Source organism: Giraffa tippelskirchi, chromosome 5, assembly GCF_054371585.1.
Source record: "Giraffa tippelskirchi isolate mGirTip1 chromosome 5, T2T-mGirTip1v1.2.pri, whole genome shotgun sequence".
NCBI classification, from domain to species: domain Eukaryota; kingdom Metazoa; phylum Chordata; class Mammalia; order Artiodactyla; family Giraffidae; genus Giraffa; species Giraffa tippelskirchi.
In genome coordinates this window covers 5,236,991-5,262,063 of record NC_137279.1, presented here as the reverse complement: position 1 = coordinate 5,262,063, position 25,073 = coordinate 5,236,991, and the positions used below count along the sequence as shown (strand labels likewise).

Genomic DNA, 25,073 nt, shown 5'->3' with positions numbered 1-25,073 from the left:
TGTTAGTCTTTAGTTTTGGGGTTTTTTGTTCAGCTAGTCTAATAGCTGTTTACTGACATCTTATTGTAGTTTTAAATTCCATTCTGTAATTTACTATGACACTGAGAAACATTCCATGTATTCTGGGATCCATATATCTTCTTTGGTGCAACAGGTCTATTCATGTTGCCTATTTTAAAACACTGGTTGTTTTCTGACTGTGTTTTTAGAGTCATTTATATACTGTAGATACAAGTCCATGAGCAGACATGCACTTTGCAAATCTTTCCTCCCAGTTTATGGCTCACTTTATCCCTTCTTTTAACAGTATATTTGAAGTAGAAGTTTTGAGTTTTAGTAAGTCCAATATATTAACATGTCTTTAAAGAATCATGGTTTTAGAGTTGTATTTGAGAAATCTTTGGCTAAGGCACAAATATTTTCTATGTGCTAAAGCAAAAATTTTCGTTTTAGATTTCACATTTAAGTCTTTGGTTCACTGTGAGTAAATATTTGCAAATGGTGCTAACATAGTGTTGAGGGTTGTTTTTGCTTTTTCTGAAAGGTTGTATTTCTGGACACTATTCTGTTCCATGCTCTACATGGCTGTCCTTTCACCAATACCACACTGTCTTGATTACAGTCCTCACAGTGAAAGTGACAGTGAAGACGCTCAGTCGTGTCTGACTCTTAGCGACCCCATGGACCGCAGCCTACCAGGCTCCTCTGTCCATGGGATTATTCAGGCAAGAGTGGAGTGGATTGTCATTGCTTTCTCCGTATGGTAAAATACTTGTTGCTTATTTTAGGTGTAGTAGTTTGTATCTGTTAATCCTGTTAATGCTCCTAATTTGTTCAGTTCAGTTCAGTCGCTCAGTCGTGTCTGACTCTTTGCCACCCCATGAATCGCAGCACACCAGGCCTCCCTGTCTATCACCAACTCCCGGAGTTTACCCAAACTCATGTCCATCAAGTCGGTGATGCCATCCAACCATCTCATCCTCTGTGTCCCCTTCTGCTCCTGCCCCCAATCCTTCCCAGCATCAGGGTCTTTTCCAATGAGTCAACTCGTCGCATGAGGTGGCCAAAGTATTGGAATTTCAGCTTCAACATCAGTCCTTCCAATGAACACCCAGGACTGATTTCCTCTAGGATGGACTGGTTGGATCTCCTTGCAGTCCAAGGGACTCTCAAGAGTCTTCTCCAACACCACAGTTCAAAAGCATCAATTCTTTGGCATTCAGCTTTCTTCACAGTCCAACTCTCACATCCATACATGACTATTGGAAAAACCATAGCCTTGACTAGACGGACCTTTGCTGGCAAGGTATGTCTCTGCTTTTTAATATGCTATCTAGGTTGGTTATAACTTTCCAAGGAGTAAGTGTCTTTTAATTTCATGGCTGCAATCACCATCTGCAGTGATTTTGGAGCCCAAAAAAATAAAGTCTGACACTGTTTCCCCATCCATTTCCCATGAAACTTCCTAATCTGTTGTCCCTGCCTAATCCCTTTGGTTAACTATAAATTTATCTACTTCATCTGAGTCTGTTTTTGTTTTGTATGTAGTATCAATCATATTTTTTTTACTCCACATTCAAGTGACATCCCACAGTATTTGTCTATGTCTGACTTAATTCACTAAGCATGATATTCTCTAAGTCCATCCATGTTGCTCAATAGTTGTTACTTCTTTATTTCAGGTGTAGCAGTTTGTATCTGTCAATCTTCCCATGCTTCTAATTGGCTGCCCCTTCCCCTCTTTCCACTGGTAACTATAAGTCTGTCTTCTACATCTGAGTCTGTTTTTGTTTTATATGTAGAATCATTTGTATTATTTTTTAGATTCCACATTCAAGTGATATCATAGAATATTTGTGGTTTTTTTGTCTCACTTATTTCACTAATATTCTCTAAGTCCATCCATGTTGCTGAAATGTAAGTATTTTATTCTTTTTTAAAAACCAAGTAATATGCTAATATAGACACACAAAAACACAAAACATTTTAATCCAATCACCTGCTGATGGGCACTTGAGTTATTTCTGTCTTGGCTATTGTAAACAGTGATGCTATGAACACTGGGGTAAATGTACCTTTTTGAATTAGAGACTGTTTTTTCACATGTATACCCAGGAGTGGGGCTACAGGTCACAGTTCTATTTCGAGTTTTTTAAGGAACCTCCAGACTGCTTTCTTTACTAGCTGTACCACTTTACATTCCCACCAACAGTTTAGGAGGGTTCCCTTTTCTCCACACCCCCCATAACATTTATTATTTATAGATTTTTTGATGACAGCTACTCTGAAGAGTGGTGACACTTTGCTGTGGTTTTGATTTGCATTTTCTCTAATAACTTATGATGCTGAGCATCTTTTCATGTCCATGTAGGCCATCTGTATGTCTCTTTTGGAGAAATGCTGATTCAGGTCTGCCCATTTTTCAATTGTGTTGTTTTTTCAATACTGACTTACATGAGGTGTTTGTGAATTCTGGATATTAACCTCTTGTCATTTGCACCATTTGCAAATATTTTCTCTGATTCCATAGGTTGTCTTTTGGTTTTGTTGATGGTTTTCCATGTTGTGTTAAAGCTTTAAAATTTGATTATGTGCCATTTATTCCCCCTCCTCCTTTTTTTTTTGCCTTGGCAAACAGACAAAGAAAATATTGCTACAATTCTGTCAGAGTGTTTTATGGTGTCATGTTTTACATTTAGGTTGTTACACCATTTGAGTCTGTTTTGTTTGTGCAATTTATTTTTGTATATGGTTCTATCTAATTTCATTGTATGACATGTACCTGTCCAGCTTCGGAAGCACCACTTGTTGAAGAGACTGTCTTTTCTCCATTGTATATTCTTGCCTTCTTCTTTGTCATAGGTTAATTGCTCATAGCTGTATGGATTTATTTCTGGGCCCTCTATTCTGTTCATTGATCTATATGTCTGTTTTTGTGCCAAGTATCATACTGCTTGATTATTGCAGCTTTGCAGGACAACCTGAAGTTAAGGAAAGGCTATACCTAGAGCTTTGTTCCTTTTTCTCAGGATTGCTTTGGCAATTCTGGGTCTTTTCCGTATAAATTTTAGGATCATTTGTTCTAGTTCTACGAAAAATGTCATAGGTATTTTGAGAGCAATTGCATTAAATCTGTAGATTGCTTTAGGTAATATGGTCATTTTAGCAATATTAATTCTTCCAATCCAAGATTCAAGAGCACAGTATATTTCTTCATTTCTTTGAAAATTGTTCAGATTCCTTTACTGATATTTTATAGTTTTCAGTATATAGGTCTTCCACTTCCTTGGCAAAGTCAATTTCAGGTGCTTTTTATTTATTTTGGATACAATTTTAAATGGAATTCTTTTTTTTTTTTAACTTAGTCTGACATTTCATTATTTGGGTGAAGAAACACAACCGATCTCTCCATGTTCATCTTGTATCCTCCTACCTTGCTGAATTCATATCTTAAGTTCTTCCAGTAGCTTTTATGACCAACCTAGACAGCATATGAAAAAGCAGAGACATTAATGCCAACAAAGGTCCGTCTAGTCAAAGTTATGGTTTTTCCAGTAGTCATGTATGGATGTGAGAGCTGGACTATAAAGAAAGCTGAGTGCTGAAGAATTGATGCTTTTGAACTGTAGTGTTGGAGAAGACTCTTGAGTGTCCTGTGGACTGCAAGGAGATCAAACCAGTCAATCCTAAAGGAAATCAGTCCTGAATATTCATTGGAAGGACTGATGCTGAAGCTGAAACTCTATACTTTGGCCACCTGATGCAAAGAACTGACTCACTGGAAAAGACCCTGATGTTGGGAAAGACTGAAGGCAGGAGGAGAAGGGGACGACAGAGGATGAGATGGTTTGAAGGCATCACCAGCTTGATGGACACGAGCTTGAGCAAGCTCCAGGAGATGGTGATGAACAGGGAAGCCTGGCATGCTGCAGTCCATGGGGTTGCAAAGAGTTGGACCACGACTGAGCGACTGAACTAGAGCTTTTATGAAGACTTTACCATTCTCCATATAGAGTATGATGTCATCTGTAAATAGTTTTACTTATTCCTTCCTATTTTGGATAAATGTATTTCTTTTTCTTTTCTGACTGCTGTGGCTAGGACTTCCAATACTATGTTGAATAGAAATGGTGAGAGTGGGCATCTTTGTCTTGCTCCTGAATTTCAGGAAGGCTTTCAGCTTTTCACCTTTGAGTATTATGTTGTCTGTGGGCTTGTTGTAAATGACCTTTATTATGTTGAGATATGTTCCTGCTATACTCAACTTGGTGAGTTTTTATCATGAATGGATGTTGACTCATTTGACTAAATTTCCTTCTGAACCAAGATGGTTCAACATAAGCAAATCAGTCAATGTGATATACCATAATAACAAAAGACAAAATCTGCATAAAAGAAAGGTTTAACCTGTTATATTTACAGGCATAAAGTTGTTTGTTTTATCCCTCTATTGTCATTTAAATGTCTACAGCATATTTTGTGACATCTCTTTCATTTGTGATACTGGTAATCTGTATCTTCTGTTTTCTGTCAAACTGCATGTAGGTTTATCAATTCTACTGATCTACAAGAAATGCTTATTGCCAAATTCAGACTTAAATTGAAGAAAGTAGGGAAAACCACTAGACCATTCAGGTATGACCTAGATCAAATCCCTTATGAGTATACCGTGGAAGTGACAAATAGATTTAAGGGACTAGACCTGATAGACAGAGTGCCTGATGAACTATGGACAGAGGTTCGTGACATTGTACAGGAGACAGGGATCAAGAAAATCCCCATGGAAAAGAAATGCAAAAAAGCAAAATGGCTGTCTGAGGAGGCCTTACAGATAGCTGGGAAGAGAAGAGAAGCAAAAAGCAAAGGAGAAAAGGAAAGATATTCCCATCTCAATGCAGAGTTCCAAAGAATAGCAAGGAGAGATAAGAAAGCCTTCCTCAGCGATCAGTGCAAAGAAATAGAGGAAAACAACAGATTGGGAAAGACTAGAGATCTCTTCAAGAAAATTAGAGATACCAAAGGAACATTTCATGCAAAGATGGGCTTGATAAAGGACAGAAATGGTATGGACCTAACAGAAGCAGAAGATATTAAGAAGAGGTGGCAAGAATACACAGAAGAACTGTACAAAGAAGATCTTCACGACCCAGATAATCACGATGGTGTGATCACTCACCTAGAGCCAGACATCCTGGAATGTGAAGTCAAGTGGGCCTTAGAAAGCATCACTACGAACAAAGCTAGTGGAGGTGATGGAATTCCAGTTGAGCTATTTCAAATCCTCAAAGGTGATGCTGTGAAAGTGCTGCACTTGATATGCCAGCAAATTTGGAAAACTCAGCAGTGGCCACAGGACTGGAAGAGGTCAGTTTTCGTTCCAATCCCAAAGAAAAGGCAATGCCAAAGAATGCTCAAACTACCGCACAATTGCACTCATCTCACATGCTAGTAAAGTAATGCTCAAAATTCTCCAAGCCAGGCTTCAGCAATACGTGAACCGTGAACTTCCAGATGTTCAAGCTGGTTTTAGAAAAGGCAGAGGAACCAGAGATCAAATTGCCAATATCCGCTGGATCATCGAAAAAGCAAGAGAGTTCCAGAAAAACATCTATTTCTGCTTTATTGACTATGCCAAAGCCTTTGACTGTGTGGATCACAATAAACTGTGGAAAATTCTGAAAGAGATGGGAATACCTGACCATCTGACCTGTCTCTTGAGAAACCTGTATGCAGGTCAGGAAGCAACAGTTAGAACTGGACATGGAACAACAGACTGGTTCCAAATAGGAAAAGAGTATGTCAAGGCTGTATATTGTCACCCTGCTTATTTAACTTCTATGCAGAGTACATCATGAGAAACGCTGGGCTGGAAGAAACACAAGCTGGAATCAAGATTGCCAGGAGAAATATCAATAACCTCAGATATGCGGATGACACCACCCTTATGGCAGAGAGTGAAGAAGAACTAAAGAGCCTCTTGATGAAGGTGAAAGAGGAGAGTGAAAAAGTTGGCTTAAAGCTCAACGTTCAGAAAACTAAGATCATGGCATCTGGTCCCATCACTCCATGGGAAATAGATGGGGAAACAGTGGAAACAGTGTCAGACTTTATTTTTTTGGGCTCCAGAATCACTGCTGATGGTGACTGCAGCCATGAAATTAAGAGACGCTTACTCCTTGGAAGGAAGGTTATGGCCAACCTAGATAGCATATTTAAAAGCAGAGACATTACTTTGCCAACAAAAGTCCGTCTAGTCAAGGCTATGGTTTTTCCAGTGATCATGTATGGATGTGAGAGTTGGACGGTGAAGAAAGCTGAGTGCCGCAGAACTGATGCTTTTGAGCTGTGGTTTTGGAGAAGACTCTTGAGAGTCCCTTGGACTGCAAGGAGATCCAATCAATCCATCCTAAAAGAGATCAATCCTGGGTGTTCACTGGAAGGTCTGATGTTGAAGCTGAAACTCCAATACTTTGGCCACCTCATGTGAAGGGTTGACTCATTGGAAAAGACCCTAATGCTGGGTAGGATTGGGGGCGGGAGGAGAAGGGGACGACAGAGGATGAGATGGTTTGATGGCATCACCAACTCGATGAACATGGGTTTGGGTAGACTCCGGGAGTTGGTGATGGACAGAGAGGCCTGGTGTGCTGCAATTCATGGGGTCGCAAAGAGTCGGACACGACTGAGCGACTGAACTGAACTGAACTGACAAGAAGCAGGTGTTGATTTCTTGACTGTCTCTATATTATTTCTCTTTTCAATTTCATTGCTTTTTCTCTGTCTTCATTTTTTCCTATATTTGGTTTATTTGCTCTTTTTCAGTTTTTTACGGTGGAAGTTTAGTTTATTGATCTGAGACTTTTCTCATTTTCCAACATAAGTTCTTCATGCTTTAAATATCCTTCGAAGCAATGTTTCTGTTGTATCCAACAAGTTCTGATATTTTGTGTCTTATTTTTACTATGTTTAAAGAAATTCTAATTTCCTTTGTTATTTTGTCTTTGATTTATTAATTTTAAGTGTCTTGCATAATTTTCAAATATTTGGGGATATTCTAGATTATGTTTTGATTTACACATTCACCCCATTTTTGATCAGATAATGTATTCCAAATGATTTCAATTCTTCAAGATTTGTAAAAATTTTCTTATTGCCTAGAATATGGTCATAAGAATGGCCCCTCTTCACTTGAGAAAATCTTTTGGTATTATTCAGTGGATCCTTTCTTTCAAGAGTAAAAATCCCTGCAGTGTCTCCCTGCTTTTTGATCATGCTCTAACACCTTAAATATTCTTTTTAAAAAAGATTTTCCCAAGCATTTATCAATCATATCTATGAGACAATTCACATCTCTTACAATTTACACTACCATTTCCTACAGCCACACTGTCATACTTCTTGTAATACAAGACAACACTTAAGAAAAAGTGTGTTGAATTTTTGATGGTTTCATGGAAAACAGTCTTAACTTACACAAATACACAGTAGTTTGTAATGTATCAATTGGAATGCCAAGAACCTGCCGGGTGAGAGGCTGGAAACTCTACAACTAGAAGTAGTTTTTATTTGGTTTGACTGATATTAAATCAAATTAGAAACCAACTTAACAGGAGACTCAAGCACATATGACTGTTTTTACTTTTACTTATAGGTAAAACTATTTACAAAGTTTCTACAGTATTTACAAATTAAGAAGGAAATAAATAGAAATATTATTACCTTTACACTGAGGAGGCTGACTACTCCATTCTTCATTTCCAATACAAGTAAGCTTGCTCTCTCCAATAAGTGAATATTCATCTGGTCCATTTGAAGGATCACAACTATAAGTTACTACCTCATTGTATTCAAATACTTCCTTGTGGCTATTGGTGTATTTTCCATTTTCAATTTCTTTAGGTGGTTTACACATAATCTCTTAAAAAGAAAAAAAAAGAGAACATGAAAGGCAAAAGGGAAGGGTAAAGGATTAAACAGCATTAGTAAAGTCCGATGAATTGCCTTCAATAAATTCATTACCATATGATTGCTATATGCTACTTGTGAATCCACTATCCATTCAGAAGAAGCTTTTTATGAGAAAATATATTATCCTAAACTCAAGCTGTTCATCTACAAATGAATTCATAAAACTCATTTTCTTAAAGTCATGAAATATCTACATGAGATACATATATTTACCCGTAAGGCCAAACTAAGTTTTGTTCTCATCATGAGATGCTGACAATTTAAAGATATGATATGATCATGATTAAAAACAGAACTCAGTGCGAGTTGAGAAATGCTTCATAATTTGTAAATGTATCTGTTTGCTAAGTCAGTTCTTCACATTAATACCAATTATTACTTCATTTTCACTTTCATCCTTACAAGTGTATTGTGAAATTTTCCAGAGGCTATAAACTGTGTGATTTTTCAAGTGACTAAATCCTGATGCTTTCCTTAAAGCCAAACATTGAAGAAATTTGCAAAAATGTAAAACAAAATCATTAGTTAGAATGTTTTTATTTTTTCATTAAATATGTGTTATATACTAATAGGTAAACATTTATTCTCCTTAAAAATGAATTAATAAATAATTATTTTGAAAACTTTTCAGGATTAATTCAATATAATAGAATTGACATAGCATAACCCATAACATTATATGGGTTATGTCTATACACATTGTTATGACAATAGACATAACCCATATAAACAAAAACTCACTGGTGTCTATGTTGATTTGAAAGTATAAAGGAGTCCTGAGGCCAAAAGTTTGAGAATTGCTGCTCTACATTCCAACAACATACTTACTTTCACATGTTGGAGGATTATCACTCCAGTCCACACCATTTCCAGAAACATCACAATAAGAAATACTTGTCCCAGCTAAGTAATAACTAAATGAGAAAAGAAAAGTTAGTATGTTCTTTAGTAGTTACAAGGTGAACATAATAATGAAAACAATTTTACATGACTGTTTTTCTGCATTAGAGTAGTTGGAGAGAGAAGTTCCTTAAACAAAATATAATGGAAATGCTTACTAAATCTGCAACTTAATCAAATAAAAGTTTCTGCATCTGAATGAATACACATTGGCCCACAGCAAAATGTCTAAATTACTCTGTCATGCTATCTGGCATCTTTGCCATGTCTGGCAAATGCGTCACACATTCACATCCACGCTTTTGTTCACACCTTTCCACTCATAAGAACTGAACAGAGATAAGGCCCTCGAGCTCGGGTTCCGCCCGCCCTGGCTCCACAGGCTGCTTATAAGCTGCTCTAGCGGCAAGCGCACAGACGCCTGCCTGGATTCAAGTTCCAGCCCCAAGAATGACTTGTTACCTGGGCTTGGAAAAGTCCATTAAAATTCTCCTCTTCAGTTTCCTCATATATGAAAAGGGAGACAATAGTACATTATCTCATGAGACTGTGTTAAGGATTGTATGCTTTAGCATCTGGCACAGTGAGTACTAGGTAAGTTTTAGTTCTTATTAATAGTCTTTCAGTTCAGTCGCTCAGTCGTGCCCGACTCTTTGCGACCCCATGAATTGCAGCACGCCAGGCCTCTCTGTCCATCACCAACTCCCGGAGTCTACCCAAACCCATGTTCATCGAGTCGGTGATGCCATCCAACCATCTCATCCTCTGTCGTCCCCTTCTCCTCCCACCCCCAATCCTACCCAGCATTAGGGTCTTTTCCAATGAGTCAACACTTCGCATGAGGTGGCCAAAATATTGGAGTTTCAGCTTCAACATCAGACCTTCCAGTGAACACCCAGGATTGATCTCTTTTAGGATGGATTGATTGGATCTCCTTGCAGTCCAAGGGACTCTCAAGAGTCTTCTCCAACACCACAGTTCAAAAGCATCAATTCTGCAGCGCTCAGCTTTCTTCACCGTCCAACTCTCACATCCATACATGACCACTGGAAAAACCATAGCGTTGACTAGACGGACTTTTGTTGGCAAAGTAACGTCTCTGCTTTTAAATATGCTATCTAGGTTGGCCATAACCTTCCTTCCAAGGAGTAAGCGTCTTTTAATTTCATGGCTGCAATCACCATCAGCAGTGATTCTGGAGCCCAAAAAAATAAAGTCTGACACTGTTTCCACTGTTTCCCCATCTATTTCCCATGAAGTGATGGGACCAGATGCCATGATCTTAGTTTTCTGAACGTTGAGCTTTAAGCCAACTTTTTCACTCTCCTCTTTCACCTTCATCAAGAGGCTCTTTAGTTCTTCTTCACTCTCTGCCATAAGGGTGGTGTCATCCGCATATCTGAGGTTATTGATATTTCTCCTGGCAATCTTGATTCCAGCTTGTGTTTCTTCCAGCCCAGCGTTTCTCATGATGTACTCTGCATAGAAGTTAAATAAGCAGGGTGACAATATACAGCCTTGACGGACTCCTTTTCCTATTTGGAACCAGTCTGTTGTTCCATGTCCAGTTCTAACTGTTGCTTCCTGACCTGCATACAGGTTTCTCAAGAGACAGGTCAGATGGTCTGGTATTCCCATCTCTTTCAGAATTTTCCACAGTTTATTGTGATCCACACAGTCAAAGGCTTTGGCATAGTCAATAAAGCAGAAATAGATGTTTTTCTGGAACTCTCTTGCTTTTTCGATGATCCAGCGGATATTGGCAATTTGATCTCTGGTTCCTCTGCCTTTTCTAAAACCAGCTTGAACATCTGGAAGTTCACGGTTCACGTATTGCTGAAGCCTGGCTTGGAGAATTTTGAGCATTACTTTACTAGCATGTGAGATGAATGCAATTGTGCGGTAGTTTGAGCATTCTTTGGCATTGCCTTTCTTTGGGATTGGAACGAAAACTGACCTCTTCCAGTCCTGTGGCCACTGCTGAGTTTTCCAAATTTGCTGGCATATCAAGTGCAGCACTTTCACAGCATCATCTTTGAGGATTTGAAATAGCTCAACTGGAATTCCATCACCTCCACTAGCTTTGTTCGTAGTGATGCTTTTCAAGGCCCACTTGACTTCACATTCCAGGATGTCTGGCTCTAGGTGAGTGATCACACCATCGTGATTATCTGGGTCGTGAAGATCTTTTTTGTACAGTTCTTCTGTGTATTCTTGCCACCTCTTCTTAATATCTTCTGCTTCTGTTAGGTCCATACCATTTCTGTCCTTTATCGAGCCTATCTTTGCATGAAATGTTCCTTTGGTATCTCTAATTTTCTTGAAGAGATCTCTAGTCTTTCCCAATCTGTTGTTTTCCTCTATTTCTTTGCACTGATCGCTGAGGAAGGCTTTCTTATCTCTCCTTGCTGTTCTTTGGAACTCTGCATTGAGATGGGAATATCTTTCCTTTTCTCCTTTGCTTCTCTTCTCTTCCCAGCTATCTGTAAGGCCTCCTCAGACAGCCATTTTGCTTTTTTGCATTTCTTTTCCATGGGGATTTTCTTGATCCCTGTCTCCTGTACAATGTCACGAACCTCTGTCCATAGTTCATCAGGCACTCTGTCTATCAGGTCTAGACCCTTAAATCTATCTGTCACTTCCACGATATACTCATAAGGGATTTGATCTAGGTCATACCTGAATGGTCTAGTGGTTTTCCCTACTTTCTTCAATTTAAGTCTGAATTTGGCAATAAGCAGTTCATGATCCGAGCCACAGTCTGCTCCCGGTCTTGTTTTTGCTGACTGTATAGAGCTTCTCCATCTTTGGCTGCAAAGAATATAATCAATCTGATTTTGGTGTTGACCATCTGGTAGAGTCTTCTCTTGTGTTGTTGGAATAGGGTGTTTGCTATTACCAGTGCGTTCTTGTTGCAAAACTCTATTAGCCTTTGCCCTGCTTCATTCTGTACTCCAAGGCCAAACTTGCCTGTTATGCCAGGTGTTTCCTGACTTCCTACTTTTGCATTCCAGTCCCCTATAATGAAAAGGACATCTTTTTTGGGTGTTAGCTCTAAAAGGTCTTGTAGGTCTTCATAGAATTGTTCAACTTCAGCTTCTTCGGCATTTCTGGTTGGGGCATAGACTTGGATTACCGTGATATTGAATGGTTTGCCTTGGAAACGAACAGAGATCATTCTATCGTTTTTGAGATTGCATCCAAGTACTGCATTTCGGACTCTTTTGTTGACCATGATGGCTACTCCATTTCTTCTAAGGGATTCTTGCCCACAGTAGTAGATATAATGGTCATCTGAGTTAAATTCACCCATTCCAGTCCATCTTAGTTCGCTGATTAATAGTCTTTAAGAGTATTAATATTCAACATACAGGCATATCTCATTTCACTGCTGTTCACTTTATCGGGTTTTTAACAAACTGAAGGTGTGTGGCAACCCTGCACCAAAAAATCTGCTTGTGTTCATTTTTCCAACAGTATTTGTTCACTTCATGTCTCTGTGTCATTTTGGTAAATCTCAGATTTCAAACTTTATCACTATTATTATTTTGTTATGGCGACCTATGATGAGTGTCTTTCTTGTTACTACTACGACTCTCTGCGGCTCAGATTATGATTAGCACTTTTTGGTAACACAGCATTCTGAAATTAAGGTATGTACATTTTTTCAGACATAATGCTATTGTACAATTAACAGACTATAATATAGTGTAAACACATGTAAAAAACTCATTTGATCTGCTTTACTGCAGTGGCCTGGAAGTGAACCTGTGGTTATCTCCAAGATATGCCTGTATCTCTCTAGCAGTAAAGTAGTTTAGGAACACTGCTCAATGAAATCTTCTCTGATCATTTAAATGCACACTACACTCTTCCACTGGACTCTCGTGGTCAAGATCACGAGAAGGGTCTATTTGGTGCTTCTCGTTTACTATTTTGTTTGACACCTCTCTATATATTGTGTTTCTCAAGAAGGCTACAACTTCCCTGAGTCTCCTGGTACCTAGCAGCCTCTTTCTCTCTATTCACTGGATCTCCCGTTATTTTTACTTGATCAAGTTAAAAAATACCCAGTGTATCTGCCTGTACCCACTTCCAGATGACTTTTCCACAAGGGTTAATGCACTGATTCTAGATTATAATGCGTTAAGTAAAGGACTCTAGGATGATGGCAAAACAGGTGGCAATGGGAATGGGAATCTGTCTCCCCGCCTTGATGACAGATTCACTGATAGAATCTGCCTCATTTCCACAGTTTTGGAAATCTAGAATCTCTTCATGGCTTGCAATTCAGAGGAGAAGACTTGGACGGGTAAGTTAATTTAATTTCGGTCAATTTGAGCTCTCAACACAGTGGCAGCTCCCCACCCCCACCTGAGCAGCCGTCTGTGCACACAGGGCTGGAGCAGCTTATAAGTAGCCTGTGGGAGCTAGGGCGGGCAAAAAGGGGCCTACCCTCCAAGGAGCAGGGATTTATGCTCTTATCACTGCTGCTTCCCATCCCAGAGGAGCAAAAAAGAGATGGGCAGCCACTGTCGTCACACCTCCTCCAGCTTTTTCAAGCTCCTTCAACACTGGCCAAACAATTTCCAAGAGATTTGAAACCCAGCACCCCTTGCTCCCTCTTTCACTTTTTTCCCCCCACTAGCAGAAGTGTGAGCGAAAGTGGCTCAGTCGTGTCTGAGTCTTTGCAACCCCATGGACTATACAGTCCATGGAATTCTCCAGGCCCGAATACTGGAGTGGGTAGCGTTTCCCTTCTCCAGGGGATCTTCCTAACCCAGGTCTCCCACACTGCAGGCAGATTCTTTACCAGCTGAGCCATCAGGAAAGCCCAAGAATACCGGAGTGGGTAGCCTATCCCTTCTCCAGCAGATCTTCCCAATACAGGAATTGAACCAAGGTTTCCTGCATTGCAGGTGGATTCTTTACCAGCTGAGCTATCAGGGGAGCCACTAGCAGAAGCTGGACATTAAATACTAGGATATTCCACAATAATTGCCATGTGGAAAAAAAAATTAGAAAATGACTGTGCACACCCAGAGAAAGTCTCAGAAAAGACCTGAATCAGCACTGAGACACCATACAATAATCAAAAAACCAAAATCAAAATAAAAGAGGCAGAGAATCAGATTTTTCAGTTACCACATTGTTAGATTCCACATATCGATTCCACAAAAAAGTCACAAGGCATACAAAGAAACAGAAAAAGAATCTATGGCTCATATAATGGAAAGATAAATGAAAAGAACTTTTTTTCTGAAGGAGACCTTATGACAGATCTATTAAACAAAGACTTTAAAAGTTGTGTCTTGTGAAGTCACTCCCTCTGGAAATAGATGGGTGCCGGTTCTGCCACCCCATTTTTTGTCAACAAAGCGGCCAGACAGCAGACCCACAGATGCAGATCCTTGTGAAGACCCTGATGGACAAGAGCATCACTCCTGAGGTCAAGCTAAGTGTCACCATGAAGAAGGTTAAAGTCAGAATCAAAGACACCCGGCATCCTGCCTCACCAACAGTTTGACTTTTGCAGGCAAATAGCTGAGGGGCCGAACTCCCTCAGACGATAATATCCAGAAAGGACCCACCCTGCCCTTGGTGCACCAACCATGGGGTGGCAGCATCAACCCTTTCCTCTGCCAGCTTTTCCCAGAAGTATGACTGTGACAAAACAATCTGCTGCAAGTGCTGTGCTCACATGCTGTCACCTGCCACAAGAAGCGAGGCCAGACCAACAACCTGTGCCCCAAGAACACCAGTCAAATACATCCTTTTCACTGGCTCGTCTCTGCCCCACAGGGCGGCCCCCTACCTTGGCCCCGTGGACCTGGAGCCTCAGTGAAACTGGGAAGAAATAACAGTCACTAAGATGGACAAAGAACTAAAGGAAGAAATGTAGAAAGTCTAGAGAATATGTGAACACAGTGAAAGTATCAATTAGAGACAGAAAACCTAAAAAGAATCCAAAAGTAAATTCATGAGTTGCAAATTACATTAATCGAAAGGAAAAAGTCACCAGAAGCCTTGAAGGCTTATTTGAGAAGAATTAGTAGAACTGATATAGGGGAACAGAAATTACTGACTCTGAGAAAGAAAAACGATTGAAGAAAAGTGGATAAAGCCTAAGGACTCTGTGGGACACCAATAAGGAGACCAGCACACACCCTATGGGATGCTCAGCAAAGGGACAGAGAGAATTCTTATAGAAATAACAGCTGAGAACTTCCCAAATTCCATAAAAGACATCAATATAAACATGTCAAAAGCTCAAAATTCTAAGTAAGATGAATACAAAGAGACTTGCACAAAGCCATAATGATCAAACTTTCAAAAAACAAAGACAAAGAATATTGAAAACTGCAAGAGAGAAGAGAAATATCGTATGTCAAGCATCGTAACTAAGATTATCAGCAGATTTTGTCAGTAGAAACTCAGAGTCCAGAAGAAAGTTATTGATATAATTAAAAAAAAAAAAAAAAAACTCTACCAAAAACCCTCTATCCAACAAAACTGATCATCAAAAATGAGGGAGAATTTAAGACATTCCAGACTTAAAAACTTAAGGAGTTTGTGACCACTATACACTCAAGAAGAAACGTGAAGAAGGGAGTACTGAAAAGGGAATGAAGGGTCTCAAAGTCTTACGTATATAAAAAAAACAAACTCAGCAAAGGTAAATATAAAAGCAATTATAAAAGCCAGCATTACTGAAACAGTGGTTTGCAACTACAAATTTTGTTTCCTATGTGATTTAAAAGACTAAATTATAAAATAAATAAATAGATTATTAAAATAGAAACTAGTATTACAATTATTTGTATAGACAGCAGTATGATATCAACAATAAAAAAGGGTGAGTCTGGGGCGGTAAAGGATTGATTTTGCAATTTATTGAATTTAAGTTGGTATAAATTCAACCTGGAGTCTTGTAACTATACAGTGTTTTTTTGTTTTGCTTTGTTTTGGTCATGCTGTGAATCTTACTGGATTCACAGCTTGGATCTTAGCTCCCCAATCAGGGATCAAGCCTGTGCCCTCTGCAGTGGGGGTGAAGAGTCCGAACCCCTGGACTACCAGGGAATTTCCACGTACAGTGTTAAATGTAATTTCCAAGAGTAACAACAAACAATACAGCCATAGGATATACATAAAAGGAAATGAGACAGGAATTTAAATATTTCACTACAAATATCAACTACACAAAAAAGAAGACAGTAATGCAGGAAATGAGGGACTAGGAAAAAAGCTATAAAGCATATAGAAAACAAATAGCACATATAGAAAACAAATCATAGAGACAGGTCCCTCGTTGCTCCAACCAAATCCTGTCTACAAGAGACTCACTTGACAACAGAAGTCATAAATGGAGTGAAAATGGAAGCCTGGAAAAAGACATTAGTAACCAAAACACAGCTGAGTAGCTATACTAAAATCTGACAAAAGAGACTTTAAATAAAGAAAAAAGGTTGCAAGAGACAAAGAAGGAAATTTTACATTAACAAGGGTTCAATACTGCAAGAAGATGTAACAGTTATAAACATTTATGCACCTAATGACAGGCCATCAAAATCTATGAAGCAAGAAATGACAGAACTGAAGGGATAAAAAACATTCCTACATAATAAGCATTTCTCCAATATAAGTTGGAGACTATGATACCTCACTCACAATAATGGACAGAACAACTACACAGAAGATAAACAGAGGACCTTAACAAGAAAACAACCTGATCTCACAGCTATATACAAAGCACTCTAGGCAACAAAAACAGATAGTCTTTCCAACAGCACATGGGGTATTTGCCAGGACAGACCATATGCTAGGCTATAAACAAGGGAACAATGTTATTAAAACATAATTAATTAATTAACAAATAATACTATGTTTATTTTATGCTACAAATTAATTTTAAGTAATAGATGTTAAAAGGTAGATATTATACAAAGTATATTCTTTGACCACACTAGGAAGAAGTTAAAAATCATTACCAAAAGGAAAACTGAAAATTCATGAAATTGTGAAAAGTAAACAGTTCAGTTCAGTCGCTCAGTCATGTCTGACTCTTTGCGACCCCATGAATTGCAGCACGCCAGGCCTCTCTGTCCATCACCAACTCCCGGAGTCTACCCAAACCCATGTCCATCAAGTCGGTGATGCCATCCAACCATCTCATTCTCTGTCGTCCCCCTCTCCTCCCGCCTCCAATCCTACCCAGCATTAGGGTCTTTTCCAATGAGTCAACCCTTCGCATGAGGTGGCCAAAATATTGGAGTTTCAGCTTCAACATCAGACCTTCCAATGAACACCCAGGATTGACCTCTTTTAGGATGGATTGATTGGATCTCCTTGCAGTCCAAGGGACTCTCAAGAGTCTTCTCCAACACCACAGTTCAAAAGCATCAATTCTTTGGCACTCAGATTTCTTCACCGTTCAACTCTCACATCCATACATGATCACTGGAAAAACCATAGCCTTGACCAGACGGACTTTTGTTGGCAAAGTAATGTCTCTGCTTTTAAATATGCTATCTAGGTTGGCCATAACCTTCCTTCCAAGGAGTAAGCGTCTTTTAATTTCATGGCTGCAATCACCATCAGCAGTGATTCTGGAGCCCAAAAAAATAAAGTCTGACACTGTTTCCACTGTTTCCCCATCTATTTCCCATGGAGTGATGGGACCAGATGCCATGATCTTAGTTTTCTGAACGTTGAGCTTTAAGTCAACTTTTTCACTCTCCTCTTTCACCTTCATCAAGAGGCTCTTTAGTTCTTCTTCACTCTCTGCCATAAGGGTGGTGTCATCCGCATATCTGAGGTTATTGATATTTCTCCCGGGAATCTTGATTCCAGCTTGTGTTTCTTCCAGCCCAGCGTTTCTCATGATGTACTCTGCATAGAAGTTAAATAAGCAGGGTGACAATATACAGCCTTGACGGACTCCTTTTCCTATTTGGAACCAGTCTGTTGTTCCATGTCCAGTTCTAACTTGCTTCCTGACCTGCATACAGGTTTCTCAAGAGACAGGTCAGATGGTCTGGTATTCCCATCTCTTTCAGAATTTTCCACAGTTTATTGTGATCCACACAGTCAAAGGCTTTGGCATAGTCAATAAAGCAGAAATAGATGTTTTTCTGGAACTCTCTTGCTTTTTCGATGATCCAGCGGATATTGGCAATTTGATCTCTGGTTCCTCTGCCTTTTCTAAAACCAGCTTGAACATCTGGAAGTTCACGGTTCACGTATTGCTGAAGCCTGGCTTGGAGAATTTTGAGCATTACTTTACTAGCATGTGAGATGAGTGCAATTGTGCGGTAGTTTGAGCATTCTTTGGCATTGCCTTTCTTTGGGATTGGAACGAAAACTGACCTCTTCCAGTCCTGTGGCCACTGCTGAGTTTTCCAAATTTGCTGGCATATCAAGTGCAGCACTTTCACAGCATCACCTTTGAGGATTTGAAATAGCTCAACTGGAATTCCATCACCTCCACTAGCTTTGTTCGTAGTGATGCTTTCTAAGGCCCACTTGACTTCACATTCCAGGATGTCTGGCTCTAGGTGAGTGATCACACCATCGTGATTATCTGGGTCGTGAAGATCTTTTTTGTACAGTTCTTCTGTGTATTCTTGCCACCTCTTCTTAATATCTTCTGCTTCTGTTAGGTCCATACCATTTCTGTCCTTTATCGAGCCTATCTTTGCATGAAATGTTCCTTTGGTATCTCTAATTTTCTTGAAGAGATCTCTAGTCTTTCCCAATCTGTTGTTTTCCTCTATTTCTTTGCACTGATCGCTGAGGAAGGCTTTATCTCTCCTTGCTATTCTTTGGAACTCTGCATTCAGATGGGAATATCTTTCCTTTTCTCCTTTGCTTTTCGCTTCTCTTCTCTTCCCAGCTATCTGTAAGGCCTCCTCAGACAGCCATTTTGCTTTTTTGCATTTCTTTTCCATGGGGATTTTCTTGATCCCTGTCTCCTGTACAATGTCACGAACCTCTGTCCATAGTTCATCAGGCACTCTGTCTATCAGGTCTAGACCCTTAAATCTATTTGTCACTTCCACGGTATACTCATAAGGGATTTGATCTAGGTCATACCTGAATGGTCTAGTGGTTTTCCCTAGAAAAGTAAACAGTCTGTTTTAAATCAACCAATGGTTCAAAGCAGAAATCAGAGTGATTTAAACATACCTTGACAAATGGAAATGAAAATATAACATATCAAAACTTATGGGATTTAGTGCCAAAGGGGAAATTTACACCTGTAAATGTTTACATTAAGAAATGTTACCTCTGAAAGTTCAAACTAAGTTTACACGTTAAGGAACCAGAAAAAGAAATAAATCCAAGGCCAGCAGAAGGAAGTAAATAATAAAGATTTATTATGGTTTAGTTGCCATATTAGAACAGAGATAACAAACAAAAAAAGGGCAGAATAATAGAGAACAATCAAAGAAATCAAAAGTAGGTTCTTCAAAAAGTGCAAGAGTTGAAAAACCTTTAAATAGACTAAAAGTGATTAGACTCAAATTACTAACTCAGAAACAAAAGTAGTAACACCACTACTGATTTGACAGAAATAAAAAATACTATAAGAGTACCATGAACAATTTTATGCCACAAATGGAAGCACTAGATAAAACAGACAAACTCCTAGAAACACAAAACCTACCACGACTTAATCACCCAAACAGATAATCTGAATAAACCTTAACTAGTAAGGAGATGGGAGAAGGAAATGGCATCCACTCCAGTGTTCTTGCCTGGAGAATCCCAGGGACAGGGGAGCCTGGTGGGCTGCTGTCCACAGGGTCGCACAGAGTCAGACACGACTGAACCGACTTAGCATGCATGCACTGGAGAAGGAAATGGCACCCACTCCAGTGTTCTTTCCTGGAGAATCCCAGGGACAGGGGAGCCTGGTGGGCTGCTGTCCACAGGGTCGCAGAGAGTCAGACATGACTGAACCGACTTAGCATGCATGCATGCATGCATGCACTGGAGAAGGAAATGGCAACCCACTCCAGTGTTCTTGCCTGGAGAATCTCAGGGACAGGGGAGCCTGGTGGGCTGCCGTCTATGGGGTCTCACAGAGTCGGACACGACCGAAGCGACTTAACAGCAGCAGCAGTAGGGAGATAGAATCAGTAACCAAAAATCTCTCAATAAAAAAAAATTCTGGATCTGATGGTTTCACTGGTGAATCTAGCAAACATTTAAAGAAGTAACACCAACCTTTCCCAAACTTTTCCAAAAAACTAAAGGGAAGGGAAGTCTTCTGAGCTCATTCTATGAGATGAACATTACCATGATAGCAAAATTTGACAAGGACACAATGAAAGTTAGATCAACAGCCTTTAAAAACACCAATGCAAACAGCCTCAACACAATACTAGTAAAGAACTCAACAGCATCTTAAAAGGATTAAACATCATGAGCAAGTGAGAGTTATCCCGAGAATGCAAGGGATGGCTCAACACATAAAAAAATCAGTCACTGTAATAAGCCATATCAAAAGAATGAAAGAGAAAAAAAGCACATGATCGCCTCAACTGAGGCAGAAAAAAACTTGACAAAATTTGATCGGAACAGGCATGGACAACTACTTTTACCACTTTTATTCAACATGGTACTGGAAGTTCTAGCTAGAGCAATTAAGCAAGAAAAAATATATATATATTTCTACTACATAGAAAACCCTAAAGATTACGCACACACACACACATACACACAAATACAAATGTGGGAACTAATAAACTCAGTAAAGTACCAGGATACATAGACAATAATAAAAAACCAGTTGCCTTTCCATAGATATCACACTTATCCTTTAAATTCACATTTTTTTAAAAAATTGAGCATTTTTTTATGGATCCTTAATATATACTATTAAGAGGGCCCTGTAGAACAAAGGCTGTTATTAAATACTTAGTACCTCTTTGAGATGCTTCACTCCTTTGTAGCAGTTTCAACAATAAGGTTTTCCAACTATAAGATCCTGATGAAGATTACTGTCTAAGCTAGCCAGGTCAACTTTGGTCTGGTAACATCTTACAGATTACTTTGATATAAGAACAACTATAGTTGGCTATTCCACTTCCCAGTTCCATAAACCCTATTTCAAATCTCAGAATTGGACATTTTATTGACAAATAGAGGGCACTGTGTTGTCAAGGATATAGTCACCATGATTTTTCAATGCTTATGATAGGTTTATTAATACATATACTGAATTTTACACTATTTCACTTTCCTTCAATTTAAATTTCTACTAGTTACTCATCTTTCCAATCTTCATAAAAACCCCAAGGTTATTTGGCTACAGTATGACTTACATATAAAACAAAATGAAATCAACTTTATGGCAATGCTTAAGAAGAGAGGCAAAATGAAAATGGACTTAGTCACACATAACTTTATTTCCTCTAAGGAGCAGCCTACTTACCCCTTATTACAAACATAGTGAGCCTGTGAACCAAACTCAGTACTTCCATTTGCAAAGATAACTTGGCCATTTATGGGATCACCTAGGGTAGAACACCGTCTTCCTAAAAGCAAAAGACCAAACTTGTTTTACACTCATTTCAAAATAGATCTGAATCAAATTCAAAATTCTATATGGCTTGTTTGAACTCATGGGAATATTATTTCTTTTATTATTGTTTTCTTGCTTTAACTATTATAATGCCATATAAGATTCATAATTACCCAGGCAACCAATTGTGATGAAAACGATTCCCTGGAGATTTTTCAAAGCCTTAATGCACGGCTATCTAAAAACCTACATTCACACGAGAAAACGATCATTTCAGTAGTAAAATACGTACTCTAAAATGTGTGAAAATCTCTAGAGCAATAAAAAGTTTTTTGAATTAAAAAAAAATTTACTTACTTTTACAGGCCTCCTGGAGAGACGACCATGTATTATTATCCTGACAAACAAGCAAGAGGACTTGACCAGGAGTTATTGACTGGAAACCCAAACGACATTCATACGATATATTAGCCCCAGGACTATAACTGGGTTTAAGGGCACCCTGGGGCTTCATAGTTTCAAATCTTGGTGGCTCACCACAGGCATCTAGGAATAGAGAGAATAAGAGCATAAAAATAAAGCATTTTATCTTATTCACCAGACAGAGACTGTGGCCTGGCAACAAACAGGTAGTACAGAACAAATGGAAAAGTTCTTAGCAAGATTTTATATGTGCCTTGCTTACTTTAAATAACAACCTATGAGCTTCTGGCTTGTTGGAGAATAAGATGAATTTTAATTCAACAGCAAATGGAAGAGACAGCATCAATGTGCATGGTTCTGAAATGTAAGTATGTTTATAGGTCCGTATCCTTCCCCACTTCTTTCTAAATCCATCATTTCAAAACTCACCTCTCTTCTAAGAAGTCTCCTATAGCACTGTGCTCGGATTATTCTTCCCGAGTTTGAAACACAAACATATGAGGCTGTTTTCTCTCAGAAGACCAGGGCCCAGAGGGCAGGAATCATATGCCTTCTTTTTCTACTACGCTGTATACTAAGTTGTAACTCAAGACATGCTGTGATAAGAGGTGAATATAAAATACGCACTGGGGGATTAATAAATCAAAATAAATAGGGACCAAAGTATTTCAAAATACTTCATTTGCTTTCTATTAGTGAATTGAACATTTTTTAAGTGATATATATATAGACACTGTGTAAATATCAAAATATAATATTTGGATAGCATTACATGAAAAAAACTTGCTTTCCTGGATATTAAATATAATTTCATTTTCCTTCACAGATCAATCCCTCAGAAGCTCCCTAAAGTAGCTGGGTTGTTTATCCAATATATCCTGTTGTAAAGCTACTATCCTGACACGCTTTTAGAGTTTTTTACTTCTAGGGTTTTTGCAGGGAATGCTGGGGGAAATTTTTTCTCCCTAGAATAATGTCATTTCTATTTCAGCAAGTCCTCTTCCTTTTAATTATCTGGGCACTTGACAACCTAACAGATCTGTTAGAAAAATTATATAAAATAATGTGATGGAGACACATCAAGTCCTAAAGGGCTAAAGGAATGCAGAGCCCTGGCTTACAAGGAAAACAGAGACAGACCTATTTTGATCCCTGAGGAACATTTACTTAGTTACTCCCTGGATCTAGGTCTTACTTCAGATTGAGAGAATTCTAAACAAGTGAAATATCACCCTTCTTTCCCATCATATTCTAAATTCTGAACTTCTCTCTCAATATTCATCCAACATGTCACTTATAACATGTCTTATATCATGTAAAGTTAATTGTTTCAACATTTATCAAGGGTTTTCAACATTTCTACTTTGCTGATCCTGACACATGAATTTTCCTCAATTGCCCATAACAAACCAAAATCAAAAAGTCACAGGTATTAACGTTAAATTTACTGAATACTCTCAGGCACACCTTCTATTTTTTATAACAGAAAAGAATATGGGCTAGAAATGTTATATAATTCCATTTTAGATAAAAACACACATCATCATTCGAGAATATCCTGGAAGCACCAAGAAAGAACTCAAGTGACCATGCATATGATTAAACTATATATGTGTTCTTTGCTTTATGCATTCAATTTCAGTAACTATCTTGAAAGCATAAAAAGAAGGAAGAATTTCTGATATGACTCTCAAATGCAGTGCTGTGTATGGAAAACCAAATGTCAATTGGTTTTTTCAATCCATCCAACTAACTTCAAGTATCTCTTCCCAATAACACGCATCATGAAAAACACGCTTTCAACAACACACAATTTAGAACGTTTGCTTTGGCAATCAGTGGATTATAAGCTTCATGTACTGTAATGACTGGGTCCAATACCATATTTGTTTTAAAATCAAATTTCCTCTCTTTCTCAGAATACTGAATTCTTTTTCCTATAAGGATTTTCAAACACTGCCAGCATCAAAAAATAGTATCTTGACTCAGTTTTTCCTAGAGAATTTACAATATAAACATTACCGGGCTACAATGCTATACTTTGCCTGATGAGTTATAGTCCATGGGGTCGCAAAAGAGCTGGACAACACTGAGTACACACACACAGTGCTATATGTTAACAGGTGCCATTATATAATTCGATAGGCTGCATTCAGAAAATTCTCCAGTTTTCCAGATGAGTTTCAGAAAGGTGAAATAGTCTCTACTATGGGTCAAGAGAACTGCCCACTTCTGTACACTTACAAAAGTTGTGCAAGCACTCCCTACTTGCTTGCCAAAGTTATAAAAATAACTCTCTGAATCAAGCATAGGCCCACATCCCTGCCCAGGTGGTACCTTTGGATAATCACGGTCTCTGACCAAAACTAGAACTTCAGTGAAACCTGAAGACTCTTTCCCTTTTCTGTCTACACAACCTATTTTTTAAACTTCCTTTGCTTCCTCGAAACGGAGGCTTTAACATCTATACCTATCCATTTTATTCCTCACATTCTGCTCATTTCTAGACCTTAAAAAAAAAAAAAAAAAACAACCATCTACAAGGTTCAAGCAAATAGCCAGCCTCCTTCTAGGTAAATTCAGCCTCATCCTCTGTCCCTCAGTAATTCGAGTTAACCTGCTTGTACCATCTGGAGCTATTGATCATTCTCTCAGCTCCCTCATGCCTGATAAAGCTCTCTTTCCTTGCTACATGTATATACTGGGTACCAAGTTGCCTGTTAACCTGAATTACAAAAAGTGCCCTTTCCCCCTTGCAAACCTTCTAACCCTAGCCAGGGCCTGCTCTCAGCAGAGACAAGGGGCACCTCATGGGCTCCGCAGGCCCCCACTTTTAAGGCAGGACGCTTCCTTGCTCCGCATTCGGCCCAGCTGGACTGGCCACTTGCTCAAAGCACAAACCTGGGCACACCTGGCCCAGGCTCCCCTCATCCTAGAAAGGCCCCGCCGGGCACGAGGCATCACCCCGCCCCGAAAAAAAACACAGGGCAAACTCTCCCCAGGGACACAGCAGCAGCCTAGCAACAACCCCAGACACCGTCACCACCCTGCAGGCCGGCTCTCGCCTTATCGACTGGATCAGTCCCGGAACCACTCTGGAAGCTTCCGCGGGGGTCAGAACCCGGCCCCAGGTAAACCCCCGAGCCACACCACCAAGGAAAGCCGTCTCAGTGGTCCCCACCCCACCCACCCACCCCCCGGCACGCCTTCCACCCCAACCCCTGACGACCGCGGGGGGACCCGGCCCCGC

General features: G+C 39.3%; 1 protein-coding gene across 39 annotated transcripts in view; it reads right to left on the bottom strand.

Moving 5' to 3' along the window:
• Positions 1-25,073, bottom strand: part of CD46 (CD46 molecule) — a 42,866-nt gene that overhangs the window by 16,764 nt on the left and 1,029 nt on the right. For all 39 annotated transcript variants that reach the window (XR_014055205.1, XR_014055194.1, XR_014055197.1 and 36 more), the window contains exons 2-5: positions 21,758-21,946; positions 21,311-21,413; positions 8,797-8,882; positions 7,720-7,917 (exon numbers count right to left, since the gene is read on the bottom strand). Coding sequence is in view for 27 of the 39 variants with exons in the window: in XM_081495327.1 (XP_081351453.1) it covers positions 7,720-7,917; positions 8,797-8,882; positions 21,311-21,413; positions 21,758-21,946 (576 nt within the window). In the remaining 12 variants the exon portion in view is untranslated. The remainder of the gene's footprint in view (positions 1-7,719; positions 7,918-8,796; positions 8,883-21,310; positions 21,414-21,757; positions 21,947-25,073) is intronic.